General features: G+C 36.3%; 1 protein-coding gene across 1 annotated transcript in view; it reads left to right on the top strand.

Moving 5' to 3' along the window:
• Adam2 (ADAM metallopeptidase domain 2) overlaps positions 1 to 24,433 on the top strand; it is a 65,954-nt gene extending 41,521 nt beyond the window's left edge. Inside the window, exons 13-21 of the mRNA XM_004848391.3 lie at positions 2,112 to 2,210; positions 2,326 to 2,521; positions 5,058 to 5,166; positions 10,846 to 11,029; positions 20,512 to 20,589; positions 20,824 to 20,920; positions 21,842 to 22,001; positions 23,737 to 23,809; positions 24,204 to 24,433. Of these exons, the coding sequence (XP_004848448.2) occupies positions 2,112 to 2,210; positions 2,326 to 2,521; positions 5,058 to 5,166; positions 10,846 to 11,029; positions 20,512 to 20,589; positions 20,824 to 20,920; positions 21,842 to 22,001; positions 23,737 to 23,788 (975 nt within the window). The 3' untranslated portion in view covers positions 23,789 to 23,809; positions 24,204 to 24,433. The remainder of the gene's footprint in view (positions 1 to 2,111; positions 2,211 to 2,325; positions 2,522 to 5,057; positions 5,167 to 10,845; positions 11,030 to 20,511; positions 20,590 to 20,823; positions 20,921 to 21,841; positions 22,002 to 23,736; positions 23,810 to 24,203) is intronic.

Genomic DNA, 24,433 nt, shown 5'->3' with positions numbered 1-24,433 from the left:
CTATACAATAGAATATCATTAACCAAGAGTCACATTGTTATACATTATACTGTATTTCCAGAGCTCTGTCATCCTACATAACTGAAATTTTGTACTTTGGGGCCATAATATCTCTATTGCTCCCTCCCCACAGCTCTTGTTAACCACCATTCTAATCTCCCACGTGAGTAGTTTCAGAGTCACTGAACTTATTCCTGAGTTGATCCATACTCATTCTCCTCCTCCTGAGTGTATCCTTGACAGCATTTCTTTCCAACCTAAAATCTTTTGCAGTTTGGAAAGAGAGATATAAGCCTTTCCTTGTAGAATCAGAAAACATGGTGGGGGGGTGCCCATTTGCAGTTTTAAATATTTTAATCCAGATCAATATTTTAGTGAGACACTTCTGAAATGCACATAAGCAAAAAATAGTTTTTCCAAACCACAGAAACTTTAGCTAAGTCTGCCAAGTTGGTGGGCAGTGCGAAGAATAGAGATCATACAAAGTGATGGAAAAAAGTAGAGACAAAAATGTATGAGCTTTGTGATTCTCACAGTGAGTGGTGTAGACTTGGGGAATCAGGATGAGTGAATGGAGTCCAGCCTTCCCAGGGCAATGGCTGGGGTCCTCCACGTGTGCTCTCCCCAGCATGAAAAGTATGTTTCTAGGTTCCCACGTGGGTAATGTGTTTTAAAGAAACTGCTCCCCACCTCCCACTCACTTACTGTGATTTGGTTTAAATGGAAACACCTTAAAATTTTTCACTAAAAATTTAAGTAGTGTATCTTAGCTTCATTAGATGCCATATAACTGAATCCTAAGCACACCAATCTCTTTGTTCCTCTTGAATTCCATGTACATAACAATAGCAATGACATTTATTGGACTGGATAGCTGTGAAAAGTATGTGTCCTAGTGAATGATTTGTTATAAATTATATTAAGATTACCGAAATCTATGATGCATTTTTATACAGTGTATTGAAACTTTCACCCAATTAACCCCACTTCAAATCCCTGAGTATTTAAAATGTGTGTGTGTGTGTGTGTGTGTGTGAATGTATTGTCTCTCCAACCTTCTCTTATGTGTTTCTTTTATTATCCTTAATAACAAAAATTTTAAAAGCAGATTTTTAGGGTATAGATGAATTTTAGGATAAAAGGGGGCACAATGAGACATGGATAAATGATATACGCATGACACTTTTACTCATCTTGAGATATAATTTCATTTTCAACCTTCATTACAGAATTAAAAACTAAATAAACTTATAATATCCCATAGAATATTGAAATATCAACAGTTCAGGAGATTCAAAAGGATCAAATAAGAACTACAGGAAACAGGAATGGGGAGATTACCATAGACCATTGCAGTGTGTCTGCAGTCTCTTCTGAGTCACTACATCACAAGATGATAAGAGTGAAAAACCAAGGCTTAGAGAGAGCTGGGTCTTGGTGCTGATCATTGCTGCTTTGGGCAGCAAAGACAAAGAGTGCCAAAGGCATTTAGTATTTATCGATTACAAGCAGGGGAAGAAGGTGAGAAGGGTGTGCCTGAATACACCTAAGGACATAGGGTGAGGAGTCCAGAAGCATCTGGCTGGAAGCATCTGGGAATGGCTGATTTGCAGGCAGGGCTAGCTGTATACAAACAAGGCTGTAAATGGGGAAGACATTGCTTAGCTTGCCTGGAGAGATCAAAGTGAGCTAGGACTGGGTCCAAATTAGCCACAGTTTGGTAATCCTGGGCAGAAATGTCTGCTACAAAGAGCTAGTCACTAAGAAAAAATTTTGAAATCATAGCTTTTTATTTCACATCTTGTATTTAACCAAATCTTTATCTGCAAGAACTACAGATCATCTCAGTCCCTTGGCTATGATCCCAGAGAATCCTATTATCAGCATAGCAAACCTAATATAAAAATATTTTTTTAAAACACCAAGATCTAACACTTCGTAGGTAATTAATAAATATCTATTAAGTAAATAAATAGGTGACCTTCCCGTTTGCCAACCTTTGAAGTTAAGCATCCATCTGTGTACCATGCAGTGGGTTGTCATCATTAAAATATGCATGCAATGTAAACAAAATTTGAAAGATACATCAGAGCTTTTGATTTGCCTTCCAGGAATGCAATAGAAGCCCACCTGTCTGCTGCGACCCTATCACATGTAGACTGAAAGATACTTCAAAATGTTTTACAGGGGACTGTTGCGAGAATTGTGAGGTAAGACATTTTTTAAAAGTTTCTCTATGGCCTGCGTAATGAAAATTATCATTCTTTATCATTCTCAGAAATCCCCATTATATTTTATTCAATATAGTTTACTTTACTCCATCAGTTTAAAAGTAGTGAAGAAATATGCCGTAATCGTGTTGATGAGTGTGATCTCCCTGAGTTCTGCAATGGCTCATCTGCGGACTGTCAAGAAGACCTCTTCATTCTTAACGGGCATCCATGTGGGGAGAATAAATGGATCTGCATGAACGGGAAGTGTGTGAGTGGGAAGACGCAATGTGAAGCAGCATTTGGTGAAGGTATTTATGATCATTTGATTTTCTATGTAAGTATTTTGCTGGATACTGAAAAGAAATAGATGTCAAACTTCACTCATAATCAAAGGTCAACAAAAATTAAAATCAAACACATTAGTTACAACCTAGTAAATATCACACAACAGTTCATTTGTTAGTTAAATTAGATACCTAATGTGTTATTAGGACATGGATTAATAGTGACACTAGTTAATATTGAGTAATACTGCAAGGATCAAGCTATAAATGTATATTCCACGCCAATACCAAGTACATAAAGTTTTAAAATAACATTCACAAGTAATAAAATGCTACAAAAGTTTTAAGAATTTGAGTTCCAGTCTTTGATGGAGGCAATAGATATGGGATATGAAGGAAAGGGAAGATGTTTTAAAAGGGTTTTCAGAAGATAAATGCTAGTACTGTTCCATGAGTTGAATGTTGGGATTATCTCTGCTCTCTGTAGCAGTGGGTCTGTAAAGTTGTTTTTAAAATAGACGTCATCAAAACAAGAGGGAAGACCTCAAACTTTCAATGGTTGATTAAATTCATTCAGAAAAAACTTTCCACTATCAAAACTGGGCAAAATAGTTTAAAAATGTATTTGAAAGTGTTGCAGAATCACCAAGCATGTGATGGAGCTGCTCAGAGAGGTGAGAACAATAATTCATTCTTGTTCCTTGAGGCAGCTGCTCCTTTGAAAGGAATAGAGAAGTAATGGCTGAGAGAACAAGTAGGTTGGGAAAACCAGCCACCATCCAAAGCTAACAAGCTGAGCAGAATTTTCCAGAATCCCAGGGTGGAAAGATAAAAGGTAGAAGTCAACCTTTATCAAGGAAAATGCATTTGATAAACAGCCCACATTTCCAATAGAGACCCACTCAGAACTTGGCCTTGTAGTTAGACCATATTTTCAGCTAACAGTCATTATATACATGTGTCAAAGCTTCATTTATTAGGGGGGCACACACAATTTTATCTGTCAGTGTGGAAAATTAAATAAATGAATGATTAACTAAAAATTTTAAGGGAAATTATGAATACGAATGATGAGTTCTTAAGCAGATTAATCAAACAGGAATAGCATATCTGAAGAGTAAGGTATAGGTCTGCAAAATATATATCTGTTCTGAGATACAGAATGCAAAGGAGGATAAATATAGCTAGCTGTCTTTGCTTTATTTGCTTTATTTGCTCTCAAATGATATTTTAGACAAACAAATTTCTACACAAAAATTGTTCCAATGTCTCCCATCTTTAATTATGATCTTTGAAAACCTCTGCTTTTAATCTGAATGCTCTTCTTGCGTAAATAGATACTTCCATCCATCTCTTCTTCTTTCAGTATATGAAATGAGAGACCAATTACTTTAATTAATACCCTGTTTGCCCAAAAATAAGACCTCCCCAGGAAATATTTGCGGGGCAGCACAGTACGGTGTTTGCTGATAACTGATGCTCTGAGGTTTCATCAAGTTTCCATAAGCTCAGACTACATATAGTGCATCCTCATCTGTAGAGTGTGAGTCTTCAGGATTTTCTTTGCAGACTTTGGTATATCACTGAGACCCATATGCTGACAGATATGTAACTGCGATGCACAGGTTACAGAAAGATTTGCTCTGCTTTCCAGAAGTTCTCTCTTTATGTTTTAATCTCCTATCTTGCTCATGTTTAGAATCAGGAGATATCCTGGAGAAAGGAACATACTATATGTTAAAGGCCACTGAGTCTAATTTTGTCACTACTTCTATGAAAGGCTCTCAGACTATGGCCTGCTTTAAACCCATAACCAGCTTTGCAAGTGACCACGGGAACAAAATAAACCGTTACCTTTCTGTTCCTTGGTGACGCTAGGAGTTTTCCCTGACACTCCAGTGTGTCCAGTGTGGAGTCCGCTCATGGTATGTCATTTTGCCCAGGGTCACAATATAGTAGTCAAACATCCCTGTCAAAGGCTTTTTTTGGCTTAGGCCTTCAACTAGAGGAGAGCTGATGGAGGTTAAAAAAATTAAACTGGTCTTCCAGTAGGTTGAGTCTTATAAGAACTAAAATTAAACAGATTATCCATGTAGATTGGAGGTAAATGTGAAAATGAACCAATTGTGAAGTCAAGATTTCTTTGTTCATCCAAGGAAATGATGATAAAGCAAGATAATTGGGTATTGGCTTGACTTGAGAAACCATTTACGCAGAAAGTTTATTGACAGTGAGTTGATGATATGTTTAAAAATTTTTATGTACTTATAGACCTGTATTTATAGGCTTATTAAAATTAGAAGGCAAACCGTATGTAGTGATTAATGTAAAATATGTCTAGTATACGTGTGTGGACAACAGGTAGGAGTCATTTCAGTTTTTAAATATTTTCACTGAAGTGGTTTTATATGATCTTAAAGCTAGGTTTTATTTTCAATTTGATATTATGATGTTATTTTGTGTAATATATTTTAAATCACCACAGAATTTTAAATATATTCATTACTTTTTAAAATTGAAATACACTATGTATCATGTGACTAACAACACTTTTTTTCAGGTGTAGACTTTGGTACAAGGGAATGTTATGAACAACTTAATTCTAGGAATGATATTGCTGGAAACTGTGGTATAAGGAAAGACGGGAGTTACACACCATGTGCACCTAAGTATGCTTTATGAAATTTAACTGAGAACCTCTGCTGCCTTGTATTTGAAAATATCACTAGTTAATTAAGCTTGTATGTAATCAAGATATCACCTGAGACTGACATAAGATTGTGTTCCATACAATGATAAATGTGATTGTATGTGCAGAGATGTGCTATATGTATCTGCCTCATATACACAAATTAGCCTTTATACTTTAGTACCAAGCACTTTATTCACATAAATGTTAGTTACCCATCAGTAATCATTTTTTATTTTGCATGCTTATCTCCTTCATTTTATAAAGAATGACAATCCTTACAGGGTTGACATGAAAACACATAAATTTTCACTATCTGGAAAGTAGAGTGTATTGAGTAGTGTATGTCCTAGTGCCAGAGGTGGTTTCAAATCCTAATACCATTGTTAACCTGTTGTGATAGGAGCTTCACATGGATAAGTGCTTATTAGTTTCATAATGTGCAGAAAGTCAGTCAGCTCACCACACCATGGAAACCATTTATAGAGAGGCAAGGAGGTGGTAGAAAACAAACTTTATTCCCATGAGCTAGCAGATTGTAAAGGTGGCAGGCGATTGTCCCAAAGGATCGTCTGGGCAGGAAGGTGATTTAGAAGCTGTTTATATAGGAGATGTGTAGTTGCAGACAGGTGGAGGTTTGTAGGCAGATGTACATTTGATTTCAATCATATCCTTGCAAGATATCTTCCATTTCTGTAAATATGAAGGAAAACAGTGACGACTTTTGTCAGAGATCATTATTTTCTTGGGTTAGTAGTTTGCTTGCATGGAGTTCCTCACAGTTTACCCAACGGGATCAGGAGACATAAACTCACAGTACTGAAAGAAAACTTGTTTCACTTGATTATTGTGAAAGCTTAATACTCAGCTTGCAATTAGTTTGTCCATGGTGCTATTATTGTTGCTGATTTTGTTGTCATTGCCAGGGTGGGACTGTTGTTGCTATTCATTGGTTTTCTCTGTATGCTAATATCTGGATTGTCTTTGTATCATTAGTAATACTGTGATCCATTACTGGAGAACTGGGTGCTGGGCTGATTACATGGCAGCCTTTCCCCTCAAATGAACAGAGGTGGTTGGATCTAGGGATAGAGGCAAAGGCATATAGTTAGCCACACCCAGAGCGTATCAGTGGAAAGCAGACACTGACTGAAGAGATCTCCATAATGGCAACAAAGCCTTTCCACTATAACCAACCCATAAGCCTAAGCATGCACACATGTGCACACACACACATACACACACACACACACACACACACAGACACATACACACAAAACATGAAAGACAAGACAACACACCAAAATGCCTTCAAAAATTCCAAACTCTCTCAAAGCTGATCCTTCTGGGATTGAGGAGGGGGAAATTAAAAGGCAAAGAGCTCAGTTCACTAACACTTCTGTTTGCAAACAATTCTGTTTATGAAAAAAAATGTACCAGAAAATTCTACTTCTGTTTGCCAACTCCACATCAAGTGACAAACACAAACGTGGCCATCTTCCCCAAGTGAACCTGAATGCAACCTTCTACCCTAGAATTGTGGAACAAATTAAATTCATGAACCTAGGCACCACTGTATTAAAAATAATTATAGGAGATAAACAGATTAATAAGGTGCTGGGTAAGCTCAAAGTAGATATAACTAAACAGGTAATGGGCTTCATAAAGAAAATGATCATTAACTTTACAGAAGACACTAATAAAAAGGAAGCTGAGCTAAACAAAACAATACAAAAAAGGAATGATAACTTTACCAAAGAATTAGCATCCATGAAATCCAGGAGATTAAAAATGCTATTGAAAGTATGGGGAGCAAAAGTGACCAATGTGAGGACGGCATGTGAGAACCAGAAGATAGCACTGGTGCCTTAAAACCTTGTAGAGATGCCTTAAAAACAACATGAAAAATAAACCCAACAGCTGCTAAATGACACAAAGAAGACGCATCTAAGATTAATTGGAATTAGTGAAAAATCAGAAGCCAGCACAAATGGCATAATAAAATCTGGTTACAAAAATAAGAGCAGAAAACTTTCCAAATATGGACAAAAATGTTAACATACAGATCAGTAAAACATACAGAACCCCAAATAGTCACAATCAGAAAATAAGTGCACTGTGACACATCATAGTCAAATCTCAGAAATCCAACACAAGAACAGAATCTTAAAAGCCATTAGAGAATAGCAATGAATCATTTGTGAAGGTAAGCCCATTAAACATATAGCAGACTTCTCAAAATAAAACTTAAGGCCAAGAGAGCTTGGAGTGAAGGAATTCAAGGCCTAAAACAAAACAACTTCCAACCCACATTGATATATATATAGCAAAACTATATTTCAAAATTTATGGAGAAATAAGGTGTTTCCATTGCAAAGAGCACATTAAGAAATTCATAACCAGCAAACCAACACTCCAAAACTTCTCAAGGACATACTACAGAGACAAAGAAGCCAACAGTACACAAAAGTGTAATAGAATGAATACACCAGGCAGGGTGATCAGTTAACAAAAGTGAGGAAAAAGATTCAGCAGCAGAAAAATAAATGAGCACAGGAATCAGTCAATTCGTTTCAATGAATGCTCTCAATTCATAAACTGAAAGACACAGATCAGCATAATATATCAAAAAAACCCAATGATATATTTCAATTGAATACTCAGGAATTCATCTAATCAAGAATGTGAAAGACCTCTACAAAGAAATCCACAGTACTCTGAAAAAGGAGATAGAAGAGGACATAAGGGAGTGCAGAAGAGCAGAGTTGCCCCAATGCAGAACAGGTGAACCTTCCAAGCCATGGTACCACCACCACCCCCACCAAGGCTGAGGAGGTGAGCCATGTGAGTGCTAGCAGCACACATCCCTTCCTCCCTCTGCTGTTGAAATAAGAAGATAGCTAAAGAAGTCTCAAAACTAGACATCCAGATCTTCTAATGCAACCCCAAAGGGAAATGAGATGGGACAATCTGACATTCAACCACCTGGACTCCCTGAACCGGCAATGAAAGAGGATCTGGAAAAAAATGAAATCAGAAATAATTTCTCAGGTATCAGCAGAGATTGTGCCCACAGTGCAAGACATGATTAATAAATCTAGAGAGGACACACACAGGTAAAAAATACAGGAGCTGAGGAACGTGATAGAATCCTAACATAGGAAACAAATGCAATCCATAAAACAGATGCAAACAGATTTCCAGGAGATTAAAAACTCCATCAAAAGTCTGCACAGCAGAATGAACCAATGTGAGGATAGAATTTCACATATAGAAGATAAGATTGCAATTAGTGACCAGGAAAAGAAAAATTTCTTTAAAATAGTAAGGGACCATGAGAAATCAATCCAGCAGCTGGTAGACGATGCAAAGAAGAATAACATAAGACTGATTGGAGTCAATGAAGAAAGAGGAGAGAGTGCAGATGACATAAAAAAACTGTTCACAGAAGTGATGGCAGAAAACTTCCCAAGGAGGGGAAAAGAACTTGACATACAGAAAAGTGAGGCATATAGGATTCCAACTAGCCTTGATGAAAAAAAATCTGCACATAGGCATATAATAGTTAAGATTCCAGAAACCCAACAGAAGAACAAAATTCTATAAGCAGTTAGAGAAAAGAACCAAACCACATACAAAGGAAAGCCCATCAGAATCACAGCAGACTTCTCAATGCAAACCCTCAAGAAGAGCTTGGAGTGAAGTATTTCAAGCCCTAAAAGAAAAAGGCCTCCAACCCAGATTGATGTACCCTACAAAACTGTCTGTTAAAATTGATGGAGAAATAAGATACTTTCATGACAAAGTGCACCTTAGGAACTTCATAAATACAAAAACCAGCACTCCAAAATATTTTAGACAATATCCTAGGAAAAGACAATGGGGATCACAAGCCCAGGAAGCACAGCAGAATGACTCCATTGGTCATGACAAGAAATTAAAGGCAAAGGGGGAGAATCCAACAAAAAGAAAAAGTCATGACAATAAGTCAATGCATATCAGTTATAACCATCAATGTTAATGTTCGCAATTCACCAATCAAAAGAAATAGACTGGCAGAATGGGTCAAGAAGCAAGATCCAACGGTATGCTGCATATAAGAAACACACTTAATTCAAAAAGAAACTCTTAGACTGAAAATTAAAGGGTGGAAAACAATACTCCATGCAACAGGAACCCCCAAAAAAGCAGGAGTAGCTATCCTCTTTGCAGATCAAGTGGATTTCAAACCAACACTGATTAAGAGAGACAAAGAAGAACACTACATCCTTGTAAAGGGAACAATGCAAGAGGTTTGTTTTTTGTTTTTTGTTTTTTTGGTACCAGGGATCAAACTTGCATCCTTGTGCTTGCAGGGCAGGTGGTGGAACCACTGAGCTAAATCCCCAGCCCGGAACAATGCAAGAGGAAGAGATGACAATCATGAACATATATGCACCAAACACTAGTGCACCCAACTATATAAAACAAATGCTAATGGACATGAAAAATCATATAAGCACTAATACAATAATAGTGGTAGACCGCAATACCCCTCTGTCACAAATAGATCAACTAGACAAAAATTAAGCAACAAAATACTAGAACTCAAACCATTGAACAAATGAACTTAACAGATATTTTCAGAGTGTTCCACCCTACAAAATCAGAATACACATTCTTTTCATATAGAATCCAAAGTGCAACACATACTCACTCATAGAACATGTTTAAGTAAGTGCAAAGGAATCGAAGTTATCCCTGTATATAATCAGACCATAGTGCAATGAAATTGGAGATCAATAGCAAAAGAAACCGCAGGAATTTCATAAACACGTGGAAATTGAACAACACACTTCTGAATAACCAATGGGTCACAGAGGAAATTAAAGAAGAAATCAGACAGTTTCTTCACTTAAATGACAATCCCAATACAACATATCAGAATCGATGGGACACAATGAAATCTGTGTTACAAGTGAAATTCATAGCAGTGAATACTCATATTAGGAAAGCAGAGCGAGCCCAATTAAACAACCTAGTGCTAAACCTCAATTTTTAGCCTCTTTCTAAGCCTCTTTCCAAGAGCTAAAAACATTCTATCACGGTACAATCATACCCATGTTGACAGCAGCACACTTCATAATAGGCAAATCTCGGAAGCTGTGTAATAGGCTTATAGAAAAGTGGATAGGGCCGGGGATTTAGCTCAGTGGTTTCGCCACCTGCTGTGCAAGCACAAGGACCTGAGTTCAATCCCCAGTACCAGAAAAAAAAAAAAAAGAAAGAAAAGTGGATAAAGAAATTGTGGCATATATACACAATGGAGTACTGTTCAGGTATAAAGGAAGATAAATTTGAATCATTTGTAGGAAGATGGATGTAATTGAAATAAATCAGACAGCAAAGTGTAAATATTTCATGGATTGTCTTATATGAGAAACTCAAACTATCAATCAAAAGCAAAATAAATAGGGAGATAAATCTTTTGGAAGTAGTTCATAATTATTAAAGTGTTCAGTTATTAACAATTTGGGCGAAGCTCTCATTTTTGGTGTTTTAAAGTTAACTGCATATGTTCTATGAAAATGTTGAATGTTTTCTTTGAATTTATTTACTTTTGTAATGATAAGCAAGTCTTTATTAAGAGTAGTGATTTTGATCTGTGTGTAAATTACAGCAATCTGAAGTGTGGAAAATTAGTATGTGTATATAATAAGATGGAAGTAAACAGAAACAAACATGCAACTACTATTTATGCCAACATAAATGGAGAGGTCTGTGTTTCTCTGGAATATCCTCTGAATTATAGCAATAGTAATGAGATGTGGGTACAAGATGGAACTGTTTGCGATACACAAAAGGTAGGTGGTTTCTTCCCAAATAACATCCAATTATTTGTACTGTGGAGTTTTTGTCATTGTTGTTTTTGTTTGTTTGTTTTGAGACAGTCTCACTGCATAGTTAATGCTGGCCTTGAACTCACAGTGACCCTCCTCCCTCAGCCTCCCTAGTGCTAGGATTACAGACCTGTGCCACCACAGCTGGCACTTGATGCTGTGGGGTTTTTTTTCTTTTTTGGGGGGGAACCGGGAATCAAACTCAGGACCCTGCGCTTGCGAGGCAGAACCACTGAGCTAAATCCCCGACCCAATGCTGTGTTCTTAAATGATACATATTTATTATTTTCCCATAGCTGAAATGTGCAGTCATTTGAAATGTGCAATCACATTGAAGTTTAGAGACTAAGAAAAAATTTTTAAATCCAATATAATCTGCAATCATGCACAGGTGATAACCCTATGAAGTTTCATTGGCTATTTTGTGTTTCCTATGGAAGTTATATACACTCACTGAACTGAAAATAACACCATTTGTTCCAATATGATGGACTGAAGCCACCCCCACATGTCAAGAGGAACAGCTGGAGAGAAGTGGATGCTCCCTTCCTCTGCCACAGTTAGTGAGCTGGATGAAGGATACCTGACAATCTCTAGTCCATCATCATTTGCATAAACAAGGTGGTGACCTATCAACTAGACATGTACTTCCACAGCTTCAAACCATGTATCCATCATTCAAAAACAATACTTAATGGTGCTGGAGAAGTCTCCACTGTAGGGTAGGGAGATGGAGGGGCTGGGTAGAAATCTTGGGGTGATGTTACCCAAGTGGTTGGCCTCAAGCCTTCATCTTCATAGATATCATATATTTTATATCTATTAGGAAATAAGGATCAACTTATCTGCATATTAAGAACTTTATCAATGTTATGTATTCTGCAAACTAGAATAATATTGTTTTTTGCAGTACCTCATTTGTGAATATTCATTTGGATTAGAATGGATGCATTCTTACCAGCAATTTTTACATTTCGTTTGACAACAAAGGAAACAAGAGATATTTTAAACATAATTGTTTTTAAAAAATATTTTCAGGGATATTGACAGTCGGGGCAGAGGGTGTATGGGACATCTCTGTGCCTTCTTCTCCATTTTTTCGTGAATCCAAAACTGACCTAAAATATATTGTCTTTTAAACATAACATTTATAAGGTAATAAAAAATATAACTTCTGGAAAAAATACTTGTAAACATCACCACTTCCTTTAGTTATCTCTTAAAAGGAATGTGATTTAAAAAATTGAAGAGAACTGTATTTAAAAGAACAGTATCTTGACCTAGAAGTTCAAGCAGACATTAGAAGCTAACTTAAGCTTTGATGTGAAAATGTGTTGGCCACACAAGCAAGCACAGAGCCTCATTAAAATGTGAGGAAGAGTGGGGTGGGGATACCAAAGTATGCTTCAGGGAGAGCAGGTGAAGAAGTCATAGAGGCATGTGATGGAAAGAAGAATGCCGAAGGCAGTCTTGCTTCTTATTATCTGACCCCCGCCTTGGCTGACTGACCTCAGCAGGGAACACAGGAAGAACATGACAGCACCACTGAATGCAGATGTGATGATAAGAATACCTCGGCAGTTGTTGTTGGTGGTTTGTTGTTGCTTTTTTACCTTGAGTTATAAATTGAAAAGCCTAACAATATGGAAGTGTTTTTAAAACGTGGGCAAAGGAATTTATGTTTGCCTCTGAAAATTATCATCAAAGATTGAAAAGAAGAACTAGTTTCATTTTGTTAAAACATTAGTCGTTTTTGCACTAATATAAAAGAATAAAACCAGGAAGATGTACACAAGTCAGTACATATATCACACTGGCCATGGATAGGAAGAGGCTTGTGGGGAGTGATGTGACTGCCTCTGAAATGGCACACTGGCCTTGTCACAGAGTCCCAGCCACAATCAACTTTAATGGTTCAAGGTGCACCTTATTTATTATGATGTCCTTAAAAGATGCCCCTTTATCTTCTATTTGGCAAATAAGAGATTTTTATTAAAATGAATTTCATAAAATTTTTGTATTTTGTAAAAATAATTTTGCTTTTTGCATTTTGTAAAATTTGTGAAATATAAATTTCACATTATTAGGGTTTGTATTAGTATGCAATATTATATGCATTTTAAATGTCATGAAATCATTTCTGTCTGGACTTGTTCATCTGATGTTTTGTTCACTGGTAATGCATTTGTCTGTCTTTTTAAATTTTATTTAAAATTTGTATTACACGTAAAGTAGCTGGATACAAGGTCAACACACAAAAATCGATAGCTTTCCTCTACATGAAAAACAGAGTCACTGAGAGAGAAATAGGGCAAATGATTCCTTTCACAATAGCACCCCAAAAACTGAAATACTAGGAATCAACCTAACAGAAGAAGTCAAAGACCTCTTCTCTGAAAACTCTAGCACTTTGAAAAAAGATATTGAAGGGGATATCATAAAATGGAAAGACATCCCTTGCTCTTGGGTAGGAAAGACCAACATAGTGAAAATGGCTATACTTCCAAAATTGCTGTATAGATTCAATCCAATCCCAATTGAAATCCCAGCAGCATACTTCATGGTCCTTGAGAAAACAATCCAAAAATTCATTTGGAAAAAGAAGAGACCCAGAATAGCAAAAGCAATTCTAGGTAACAGAGACATGGCAGGTGGTATTACAACCCCCAACTTGAAACTATACTACAAAGCTACTGTGATAAAAAAAGCATGGTACTGGAAAAGAAACAGACCTGAAGATCAGTGGAACAGATGAGAAGATGCAGAAACAACTCCAGACACACTCAGCTACCTCATATTTGACAAAGAAGCCAAACACCCTGGCCGGAGGAAAGATAGTCTCTTTAATAAATGGTGCTGGAGAAATTGGGTTTCAACTTGCTAAAGACTAAAACTAGACCTATATCTCTCATCATGCCCTAAACTAAAATCACAGTGGATTAAAGATCTAAATATAAAAACAGAAACGCTGAACCGGCTGGAACAGAGGTTAGGTAGAACTCTTGAAGACATTGGGGTAGGAAAAGACTCAATGAACAAAACCTCAGTTGCAGGTGAACTGGCACAAACAATCAACAAGTGGGATCTCTTTTTACTAAAAAGCTTCTGCACAGCAAGAGAAACCACCAGCAGTGTGAAGAGACAACCCACAATGTGGGAAAAAATTTTCACCAGCAGCCCTTCAAAGGTCTACTATCTCAAATCTATAAAGAACTTAAAAAAATCAGACCTCCCAAATTTAAAGACCCAATCTGAAAATGGACATCTGAAATGAACAGACATTTCTCACACAAAGAAGTAGACATGGCAAATAAACATAAGAAAAAATGTTCAACTTCACTGGTCATTCGAGAGATGCAAATGAAAACAACACTGAGATTCCACCTCACCCCAGAAATAATGGCTGCTATCATGAAATCAACCAATAACAAATGCTGGCAGGGCTGTGGGGAAAGAGGAACCCTGCTCCACTGCTGGTGGGAGTGTAGACTGGTGCAAGCACTGTGGAAATCAGTATGAAGATACCTCAAAGAACTAGGACTGGAAGTCCCATTGGACCCTGCTATTCCACTGCTGGGGATCTTCCCCAAAGAATTAAAAGAATCATACCACAGTGATATATGTGCATCCATGTTCATAGCAGCACAGTTTGCAATAGCTAAAACTTGGAAACAGACCAAATGCCCATCAACTGGAGACTGGATAAAGAAAATGTGGTTTTTTTATAAAATGGAGTACTACTCAGCCATAAAAAATGAGAAATTAGAGACATTTATAGCTAAGTGGATGCACATTGAGGCAATACTCTTAAGTGAAATAAATAGGACACACATGTGTAAATACCAAATAGTTTCTCTGGTTCGAGAAACTGAAAGTGTAAATAAGGACTAAATGTATAATAGGTAATGTGAAATAGGAAGAAAAGGGGCAAAGGGGAAGGAAGTGGGAGGGCTAGGGGAAAGGATAGAAGGGAATGGGATGAATATGAGAAAATGGAAATATAGGAACAAAATCTTTGTAAATAGGGAGGAATGGAGGGGTTGAAGGGAGGGCTGGGCAAGGGTGAAAAATAAGAAGCAAGAGAGACTATGTAAAGGTGCAAATTTCCAATGATGAATGTCATTATATTGTATACCTAAAATGTACCAATTATTAGAATGAATAATGGATAATGTAAAATAGGAAGAAAAGGTCCAAAGGGGTAGGGGTAGTGGGAGGGGCAGGGGAAAAGAAAGAAAGGAAAGGAAAAAATGCTGAGAAATGGAAAAAATGGAAATAAAGTCTTTGTAAATAGGGAAGGGTGGAGGGCATGAAGGGAGGGCTAGGAATGGGGAAAAAATAAGAACCAAGATGCATTATATAAAGGTACAATTCCCAATGAGAAATGTAATTGTGTTGTATACCTACAATGTACCAATAAAAGAATTTAATACAAAAAAAGTTATGTAGGAGTACAAAGGACCTAGAAAAGTTAAAAACAAAAACAAAAACAAAAACAGTGTTGGAAGACGTTTAGTACCTAATTTTAAGACTTCTTCTAAAGCTACAGTAATCAAGGCAGTGTTGGTATAAGGAAAGACATATAGATCATTTGAATAAATCAGAGAATCTAGAAACAGAACCACACATATATGGTCCACTGAGTTTTGAAAGATTATTTAACATTAGCATTTTATAGAATATAAACTCAATTCAAGAGCCGAGGAAGAGATAGTGTTTTCAGCAAACAGCACTAGAACACCTGGTATCCATATATAAAACATTAACCTCAACCCTTTTTTTCATACATGAAAATAACTTGAAGGGATCTATGAACCTAAATAAGAAAGCCTAAAAATATAAAACTTTAAGAAGAAATTATAAGGGAAAATATTTATGAATTCAGGGTAGGCAAGAACTACCTAGGATACAAAAAACATGATGTATAAAAGAAAAAAATTGATAAATGAGATTCCATCAAAATTTAGAACTTTAAATGACATCATTAAAATGTAAAGTAGTCCTTAAACAGACCATATTTACAATACATATAACCTATGACCAGAATATATAAAGAATTCTTAGAGCTCATTAATAGACAACCCAATTAAAATGTAGACATAAGAAGATGATAAATAGTCAGTAGAGCACAAGGAATGGTATGCAACTCTAGAATCAGAAAAATACTAATCAGTACAATAACAAGATTGAATTATACACTCATTAGGGAGATGAAGTTAAAAGTTTTAAAAGCCTTGTCATGACTTTTTCTTTTTGTTGGATTCTCCCCCTTTGCATTTAATTTGTCACGCCCAATGGATTCATTCTGCTGGGTTTCCTGGGGTTGTGATCCTCATTGTCTTTTCCTAGGGTATTGTCTAAAATTTTTTGGAGTGCCGCATTGGTAATCATGAAGTTCCTGAGGTGCTCTTTGTCATGAAAGTATCTTATTTCTCCATCAATTTTGAAAGATAGTTTTGCAGGGTACATCAACTGGGTTGGAAGCTGTTTTCCTTTAGGGCTTGAAATACATCACTCCAAGCTCTTCTTGCCTTGAGGGTTTGCATTGAGAAGTCTGCTGTGATTCTGATGGGCTTTCCTTTGTATGTGATTTGTTTCTTTTCTCTCACTGCTTGTAGAATTTTGTTCTTCTGTTGGATTTCTGGAATCCTATTATATGCCTATGTGTACTTTTTTTTTTTTTTTTGATTAAAGCTAGCTGGAGTCCTATATGCCTCACTTATCTGTATGTCAAGTTCCTTTCCCCTCCTTGGGAAATTTTCTGCCATCACTTCTGTGAACAGTTTTTTTATATCATCTGCACTGTCTCCTCTTTCTTCATTGACACCAATCAGTCTTATGTTATTCTTCTTTGCATTGTCTAGCAGCTGCTGGATTGATTTCTCATGTTCCCTTACAATTTTAAAGCAATTTTTCTTTTCCTCCTCACTAATTGCAATCTTATCTTCTATATGTGAAATTCTATCCTCACATTGGTTCATTCTGCTGCACAGACTTTCGATGGAGTTTTTAATCTCTTGGAAATCTGTTTGTATCTGTTTTATGGATTCCATTTGTTTCCTATGTTGGGATTCCATCATATTCCTCAGATCCTCTATTTTTTATCTGTATCCTCTCTAGATTTATTAATCATGTCTTGCACCATGAGCAAAACCTTTGCTGTTGTCTGAGTAATTATTTCTGATTTCATTTTTCCCAGATCCTCTTTTGTTGCCGGTTCAGAGAGTCCAGGTAGTTGAGTATCAGATTGTTCCATCTCGTTTCCCTTTGAGGTTGCTGTAGGTGATCCAGAAGTCTGTTTTTGAGACTTATTTATGTGTCTTCTCATTTCCACAGGAGGGGGTGCTTCTGGCACCCACACAGCTCACCTTCTCTGCCCTAGGGATGGCAGCAGGGGAGCTTCCTTCCGGGTGCTGGGAGTGGCTCACCTTCTCTGCCCTAGGAGCCTGGGATGGAGGCGGGGAGCTTCCTTCCAGGTGCTGGGACTGGCTGAGCTTCTCTGCCAAGGGAGCCTGGGATGGAGCCGGGGAGCTTTCTTCCAGGTTCTGGGACTGGCTGAGCTTCTGTGCCCTAGGAGCCTGGGATGGAGGTGGGGAGCTTCCTTCCAAGAGCTGGGACCGGCTGAGGTTCTCTGCCCTAGGAGCCTGGGATGGAGTCAGGGAGCTTCCTTCTGGGTGCTGGGACTGGCTGAGCTTCTCTGCCCTAGGACCCTGGGATGGAGGTGGGGAGCTTCCAGGTGCTGGGACCGGCTGAGCTTCTCTGCCCTAGGAGCCTGGGATCGAGCCTTGATTTTTTTTAATGGATTCTGTCAATCCTTGCATTAGATGGGAAAATTTAATCCATTAGCATTAATCACTGATAGAAAAAAAACTTGGTTTTGTCATTTGTTTGTTTTCTGTTTTATTACATTTTTGGTCTCTCATTTCCTCCATTACTGCTTTTCTTTTAATTGATGTTTTCCAATAACACATTTTGATTCCCTTCTCATTTTCCTTGTATGTTTTCTATAGGTATTTTCTTTGTGGGTTTATGGGTATAAAATAAAACATCCCAAATTATAGCAATCTATTTCAAATTTATGCCAAAATAGCATTACATACAAAATCTTGACTTCTTTAAAGCCTTTTTTTTTTTTTTGGTACTGGAGATCAAACTGAGGACCTTGCACTTGTGAGGCAGGCAGTGGAACCACTGAGCTAAATCCCTTGCCCTTCTTTACAGCTTTTTAATGCCAAAAGTTGCATCCTTTTATATTGTGTACCTATTAATATAGATTTACAATCATTTTCATGCATTTTTTTCACATCTCATAGAAAATAAAAGTGGAGTTGTAAATAAAAATTAGAACAGTACTAGTTTTTATACTTGCTTATTTATTTACCTTTACCAGTGGTCTTTATATCTCCATAGGACCTCTTGTTAATGACTACATTCACTTCTTTTATTCTATCGAACTTCCTTTAGTAATTCTTCTAAGCCAGGTCTTATGGTAGTTAATTCCCCAGTTATTTTTTCCAATCTGGGCAGTGTCTTAATTTTGCCCTCATTTCTCAAAGGACAGTTTTCTGAGAGAATTCTTAGTTGTCAGCCTTCTCCCTGCCCCTGCCCTCCCCCATTTCTCCATTCTCTTCTGCCCTCAGATAGTTCTGCTCAGAAATCTGCTGATAGTCTTACTGACATTTCTTGCATGTGATGATTTGTTTTCACTTATTACTTTTAAGATACTTTGTCTTTGTCTTCTGACAGATAGGTTATATCAAGTCTCAGTGCTTCTGTATGTTTATCTTATTTGGTATTCTTTGAATTTTTAGGATTTATAGATCCATGACTTTTTTCAAATAAGAGATGTTTATGGCAATTATTGCTTCAAGTAATCTTTCTTTCCTATATTTCTTTCCTTTATTATATCCTGAAAAGACTCCACAAATGTGTACATTCATCTTTAAATGGTGTTCCATAAATCCCTTAGGCTCTGTTCATTTTTCATTGTTTTTTTTCCTCTCACCTCTTCACACTCAATAACTTCTAATGTCTTATTTTCAAGTACATCGATTCTTCTATTTGCCCAAACTTGCTAATTGAATTAATATGGTGAATTTTTCAATCCAGTTATTATATTTATTGAGCCAGAATTTGTTTGGTTCTTGTTTATAATTTCTCCTTTTTGATACTCTCATTTTCCCCTATATTATTGTTCTAGTTTCCTTCCATTTTTTGTCCATGTTTTCTCTTGAGGTCTTTGAAGACATTAAGTATGGCTATTTTAAAACAAATTTCCATCACTTCAGATTTTCCATATTTTTTTCTATTTCTTTTAATTCCTTAAAATTTTTTGTTGAAAATTGGGCATCTTAAAAAAAATCTATGCCTCATAGTATTTATAGAGTCAATTAGTATTGGGAAAGTTTTTATTATTTCAGTATATAATAATTATATATGTTCACTGGTGCAATGTAATGTTTTGAAATATGTATACATTTGTGTAATGATAAAATCAGAGGAATTAGCATATCCATCACAGTAAATACTTGTCATTTATTCCTGTGAGAATATTCCAAATCCCATTTGAAAAATACAGTGCATACCCATAGTCACCCTACTGTGTAATAGAGCACCAGAATTTATTCCTCCTTACTGATGGTAACATTGTACCTGTTGACCAATCCTCCTCTATCTCACCCTTCCCCATATCATCTCCAGCCATTAGTACCCAGTTTCTCAACTCAACCTGCACTAAACATTTTCACCTTTACATATGATTGGATCATATGATATTTGTCCTTAACATAGCATCCTCCAGGCTCATCCAAGTTGTCACAAATGACAAGATTTCATTCTTCTTATGGTTGGAGAGTACTTCATCTTCTACATGTACCCCATTTCCTTTATCCATGAAGCCACTGTTAGCCATTTAAGTTAATTCAATCTGGATATTATGGATAGTGCCTCAATGAGAGAGTATATATTTGCTTGCTATATTGATTTTATTTCTTTTGCGAATATATATAATCAAAATTCAATGGTTAGGTTCAATGTTATGGGGAAATTTGATTTGGTTCTTGTCCAGTTTGGTTTGTGACCAGAATCATGGAAATAATTAAATTTGTGAACCAAGGTTGAAATTAGATATAGATATAGGTATAGATATAGATATAGATCCAACAAGGGAGTTATTGGATCTTATTGTAGTTCTAATTTATTTTTTGGGAGAAACTTCAATACTACTTTCCATAGCTGATGTACAAGCTGTATATAAGAGTTCACCCTTGCTCCATGTCTTCATCAGTTTTTGTTACTTTTTTGTCTTTCTGATGATAGCAGTTTTAACTGGAATGAGGCAATATTTCATTGTGGCTTTTATTTTGGAATAGTATGGGATGTTTTAAATTAAATTTCAAACTGGTTAGCATATCACTGAGCTTATTTTGACTTATCGCTTCTTTTAGGTTTGTAGGAATAAGGAATGTGTAGCTGATTCCTTCTTGGGTTATGACTGCACACCAGCAACTTGCAACAATAATGGTGTAAGTACCAATGCTATGAGGTCACAGATCATTTAGACTAATCCAAGGAAAGCAAATGCCCTGCACAAAGGCACACACACACACAAGCTTGTGTGTGCACACTCATATACATACTTACATACTCATAAGCCACAAAAAATGACTTTATTTTACCTAAGAATTATTTTATGATTCTTCTTCAACACATACAAATTCAGCTGCTTGTCTTAGAAGGTGATATTGTCCTGCTTCCAGGTATGCAATAACAAAAAGGCATGTCAGTGCTACCCTGGATATTTACCGCCAGACTGCAGCATCAAAATTCCTGTGTATGGTGCACAATTTGATCCTGGTAAGTATTAATAACAAATTGAAAACATTATTAAAACATCATTTTAATTTATTAAGCTTTAAAAACTTTGATATACCAATTTATGTTTAGATTATATGTAAGCATCAAATGATAAACCACATATAATACACACACAATATCAGTGAGAACCCAGGCAGGAAAATGGAAGTCAGTTTGGTCCTTAAACAGAAGGAAGTCGATATGAGGCATCAGGTAACACATAATGGCAAAAATGAAAAACAATCAGAGAATGGTGAGATACCTAGATATTAACAACAACGGGAAACTGTTAAGAGCTGTAGTGACAGTAAAAGGAGATGATATTACTAGAACTGGAACCTGAACACGGCATGACATGTGATTATGGTATTGCACTGAAACAAATGGATATTTACATAAGCCCAAATGAACTTCAACATCCTCACATAGTTAACAGTCGGCAGGAAATGAATTATAAATTAAATGTGGAGGGTAAAATTATAAATCTTCTAGCAGGAAGCATGGCATTTGTGACCTTAGGATAAACAACAATTTCTTAAATGAGACATGAAAATAAATATCAATGCAATAAAACACAATTTACTTTATCAGAATGTTATATATACAGTGTTTTGACTGAAGTGTTTTTGACTAAAGAATTCTTATGGGAATCGCACTTCAATTCTTTTCATCCACAGTATCAGAGACCACCAAGGGAGAAGTTTCTCTATCAAATAGCAAGGGTTAGGAATACTATGTAGGCACTAGAAGAGTTTGTGTATTTATGCTGTCCACTTATCTCCTTCTTCTAAAACTTTGTTAATGATAAAAGCATTAAATAGTTCAAATTTTTATTGTTGGAGTCATAATAAAATACAGAAATATCTTTCCTGAATGCCTGGTGATTGCCTTCTAATGAATCTCTGTGTTCTTCTCTCCTAGAAAGGCATTACATCAAAGGTGTTTACCAGACCAAGCCTAAAAACTGGCCATTTCTCTTGATCATTCCTTTTCTCATTATTTTCTCTGTCCTGATTGCTATAGTGGTAAAAGTCTATTTCCAAAGGAAAAAATGGAGAACAGAAGACTATATAAGTGAAGAGTATGTTGATTTCGTATTTAAATTTTATTACTTTTATAACTTTTGGTATAATAACTTATTAATAGCATCATGGTAGGTATAAATAGTAATGATTCAGATGTAACTTTTGTCTTTATATGGCAATTTAGCACTTAACCTGTTAACGATTAATATAATGAATAATCAACAGAAACCAACCATTTTGACCTGATAAAAACTTGGAGGTGGGTGTGGTGGCACCTATGCATAATCCCAGTGCTCTGGGAGGATGAGGCAGGGGGTTCTAAAGTTTGAGCCAGGATGGGTAACTTTGCAGCTTAGGAGGACACTATCGCAACCTAAAATATAAATGGCCCCGGGCATGGTAGCAGAAGCCTGTAATCCCAGCACTCTGGAAGCTGAGGAAGGAGCATTACAGTGAGTTTGAGGCCAGCCTGGGCGAGTCACTTCAAGGCCGGTCTGAACTTACATAGCAAGACTCACTCAAAAAAACAAAAAAACAAAAAACAATCCCTGCCAAAAATGAAAAATAAAAAAATTAATTTTCTAAAAATATTAAAATTGGTATGATTCTCCTCAGGGAAATTTTATAAAATAATTTCTGCCTTTGAATTTTATATGTATGCCCTTTGTTTTACTTAAAATGAATTTGAATTTCACTAAATAATAATGGAACAATGTACATGGACTATACTCCGTGGATATATGTTGAGAAGTTACTGTAAAACTGTGGAAATAATATGCAGCATATAAAATAGTTAATAATTTTGAATATACTTTTTTAATACTTAAATATATTAATTTTCTTACGTTGGATAACTGTATCATGGAGAAACTGATATCAAATAACTGTGGGAGAAAATAAGCTAGTAAATATTATAGAAACAGGGCTAAAGATGAAGTGTAAAGAAAGCTGAAAGACATTTCACTGATAACATTTTGAATATGAAAATGGTCTGGGTCTCAGCTATTCCCATTCTAGGTGTCTTCCTGAAAGAGTTAAAGACATCATATTACAGTGATACATGCTCTACCATGTTTATAGCAGCACAACTCCAAATAGCTAAATATTGGAAGTGGCCTACATGTCCATCAACAGATGAATGGATAACAAAAATATCGTATTTATATTCAGTAGAGTACTACTTTGCCATAATTAAAGATACATTTGAGTCTTCTATAGGGAAATGAATGCAACTTGAGACCATAATGTTAAGTGAAATAGATCAGACAGCACAAGCTTAAATATCACATGGTTTCTCTTACATGAAAGGCCTAAAGTGTAAATAAATTAAATGAACAAATACAAGCTAGACCATAGGAATTAGAAAGTATTTCTTCAAAAGGGAAGGAGGCCAAGAGAGGAGGGGGAGGACAAGGAAGGGGATGTAAAAAGAATGAAGATGTGTGATGTACATGTACCGGCTCCCCATGATGAATGTAATCATCATGTACTACAGGCATGGACTAATGAAAAGACAGGAAGAAGAAAAAGATGTGGGTGTTTGCAGGAGCGAACATCACTGGTCCTTGTCCACAGCTGAGTCCCATGGCAGGAGGGTGCCTCCTGTGTAGCAAATTCCCAAGTAGTGGCCTAACTCAGCTTGCAGTGTGTGTGTGTGTGTGTGTGTGTGTGTGTGTGTGTGTGAGAGAGAGAGAGAGAGAAGAAAGAGAGACAGTTTCAATACTGATAAAATGGTACAGAGATTTGGAGAAAATATACTTCAAAATGATTGTTTTTATTTTTAAAATGCAGGGATCTTGAAAGTGAGAGTGAACACAAAGACTCCAAAGAGAAGTCTGGATAGCGAGGATTCTGAGATGTCACAGTGAGTGTCAAATATTTCAAGGTGTGAGAGTGGGGAGGGGTATTAGAAAAGTATACATCTGTATTATATAGGGACAGTCGTGGAGTTTTATATAGTACAAGGAAGCTGAAGAATACTTTTCAGTATTGTAAGTTATGTCACAGATATGGTAAAGGTATCAATGACACTGCAATTTGTCAAGACTTTTTTAAATTCTTGCAGTTTTATATTTTTACTTCCTGGCTCTAATTGGGTTTAATCTTTTAGCATCTGTAGATTCAAAATGTTGGTTAAAGATATATAACATGCTTGACGTCTATTTCATACTAAGGATACTCATGTGGTCTTCGCATCTGACATCATCAAAGTTGCTTGGCCACACTAGTGACTTTTTGTCCTTTCTTCTGTCTTTCAGAGCATTTATCTTCAATGGGCAGAAGAAAGTGGAAAAGAAAAAATATGCACTACCTGATATCTTGGGAGTCAACCTTACATACTGTGGTTTCTAGTGCACCAGAAATGATACATGTTTTCATGTACATGTAATATATACATATAAGTATATATATGATTCTACAAACTATTTGTAAGAAAGGCCCAATTATGAGTTTTATATTACATTTTTCTTGTTTCAAATGTTATTTT

This window comes from Heterocephalus glaber, unplaced genomic scaffold, assembly GCF_053883595.1.
Source record: "Heterocephalus glaber isolate CG9 unplaced genomic scaffold, H.glaber_assembly_v1.0 deba00001460, whole genome shotgun sequence".
Taxonomy (NCBI): domain Eukaryota; kingdom Metazoa; phylum Chordata; class Mammalia; order Rodentia; family Bathyergidae; genus Heterocephalus; species Heterocephalus glaber.
This window is presented reverse-complemented; position numbering and strand designations above follow the sequence as displayed.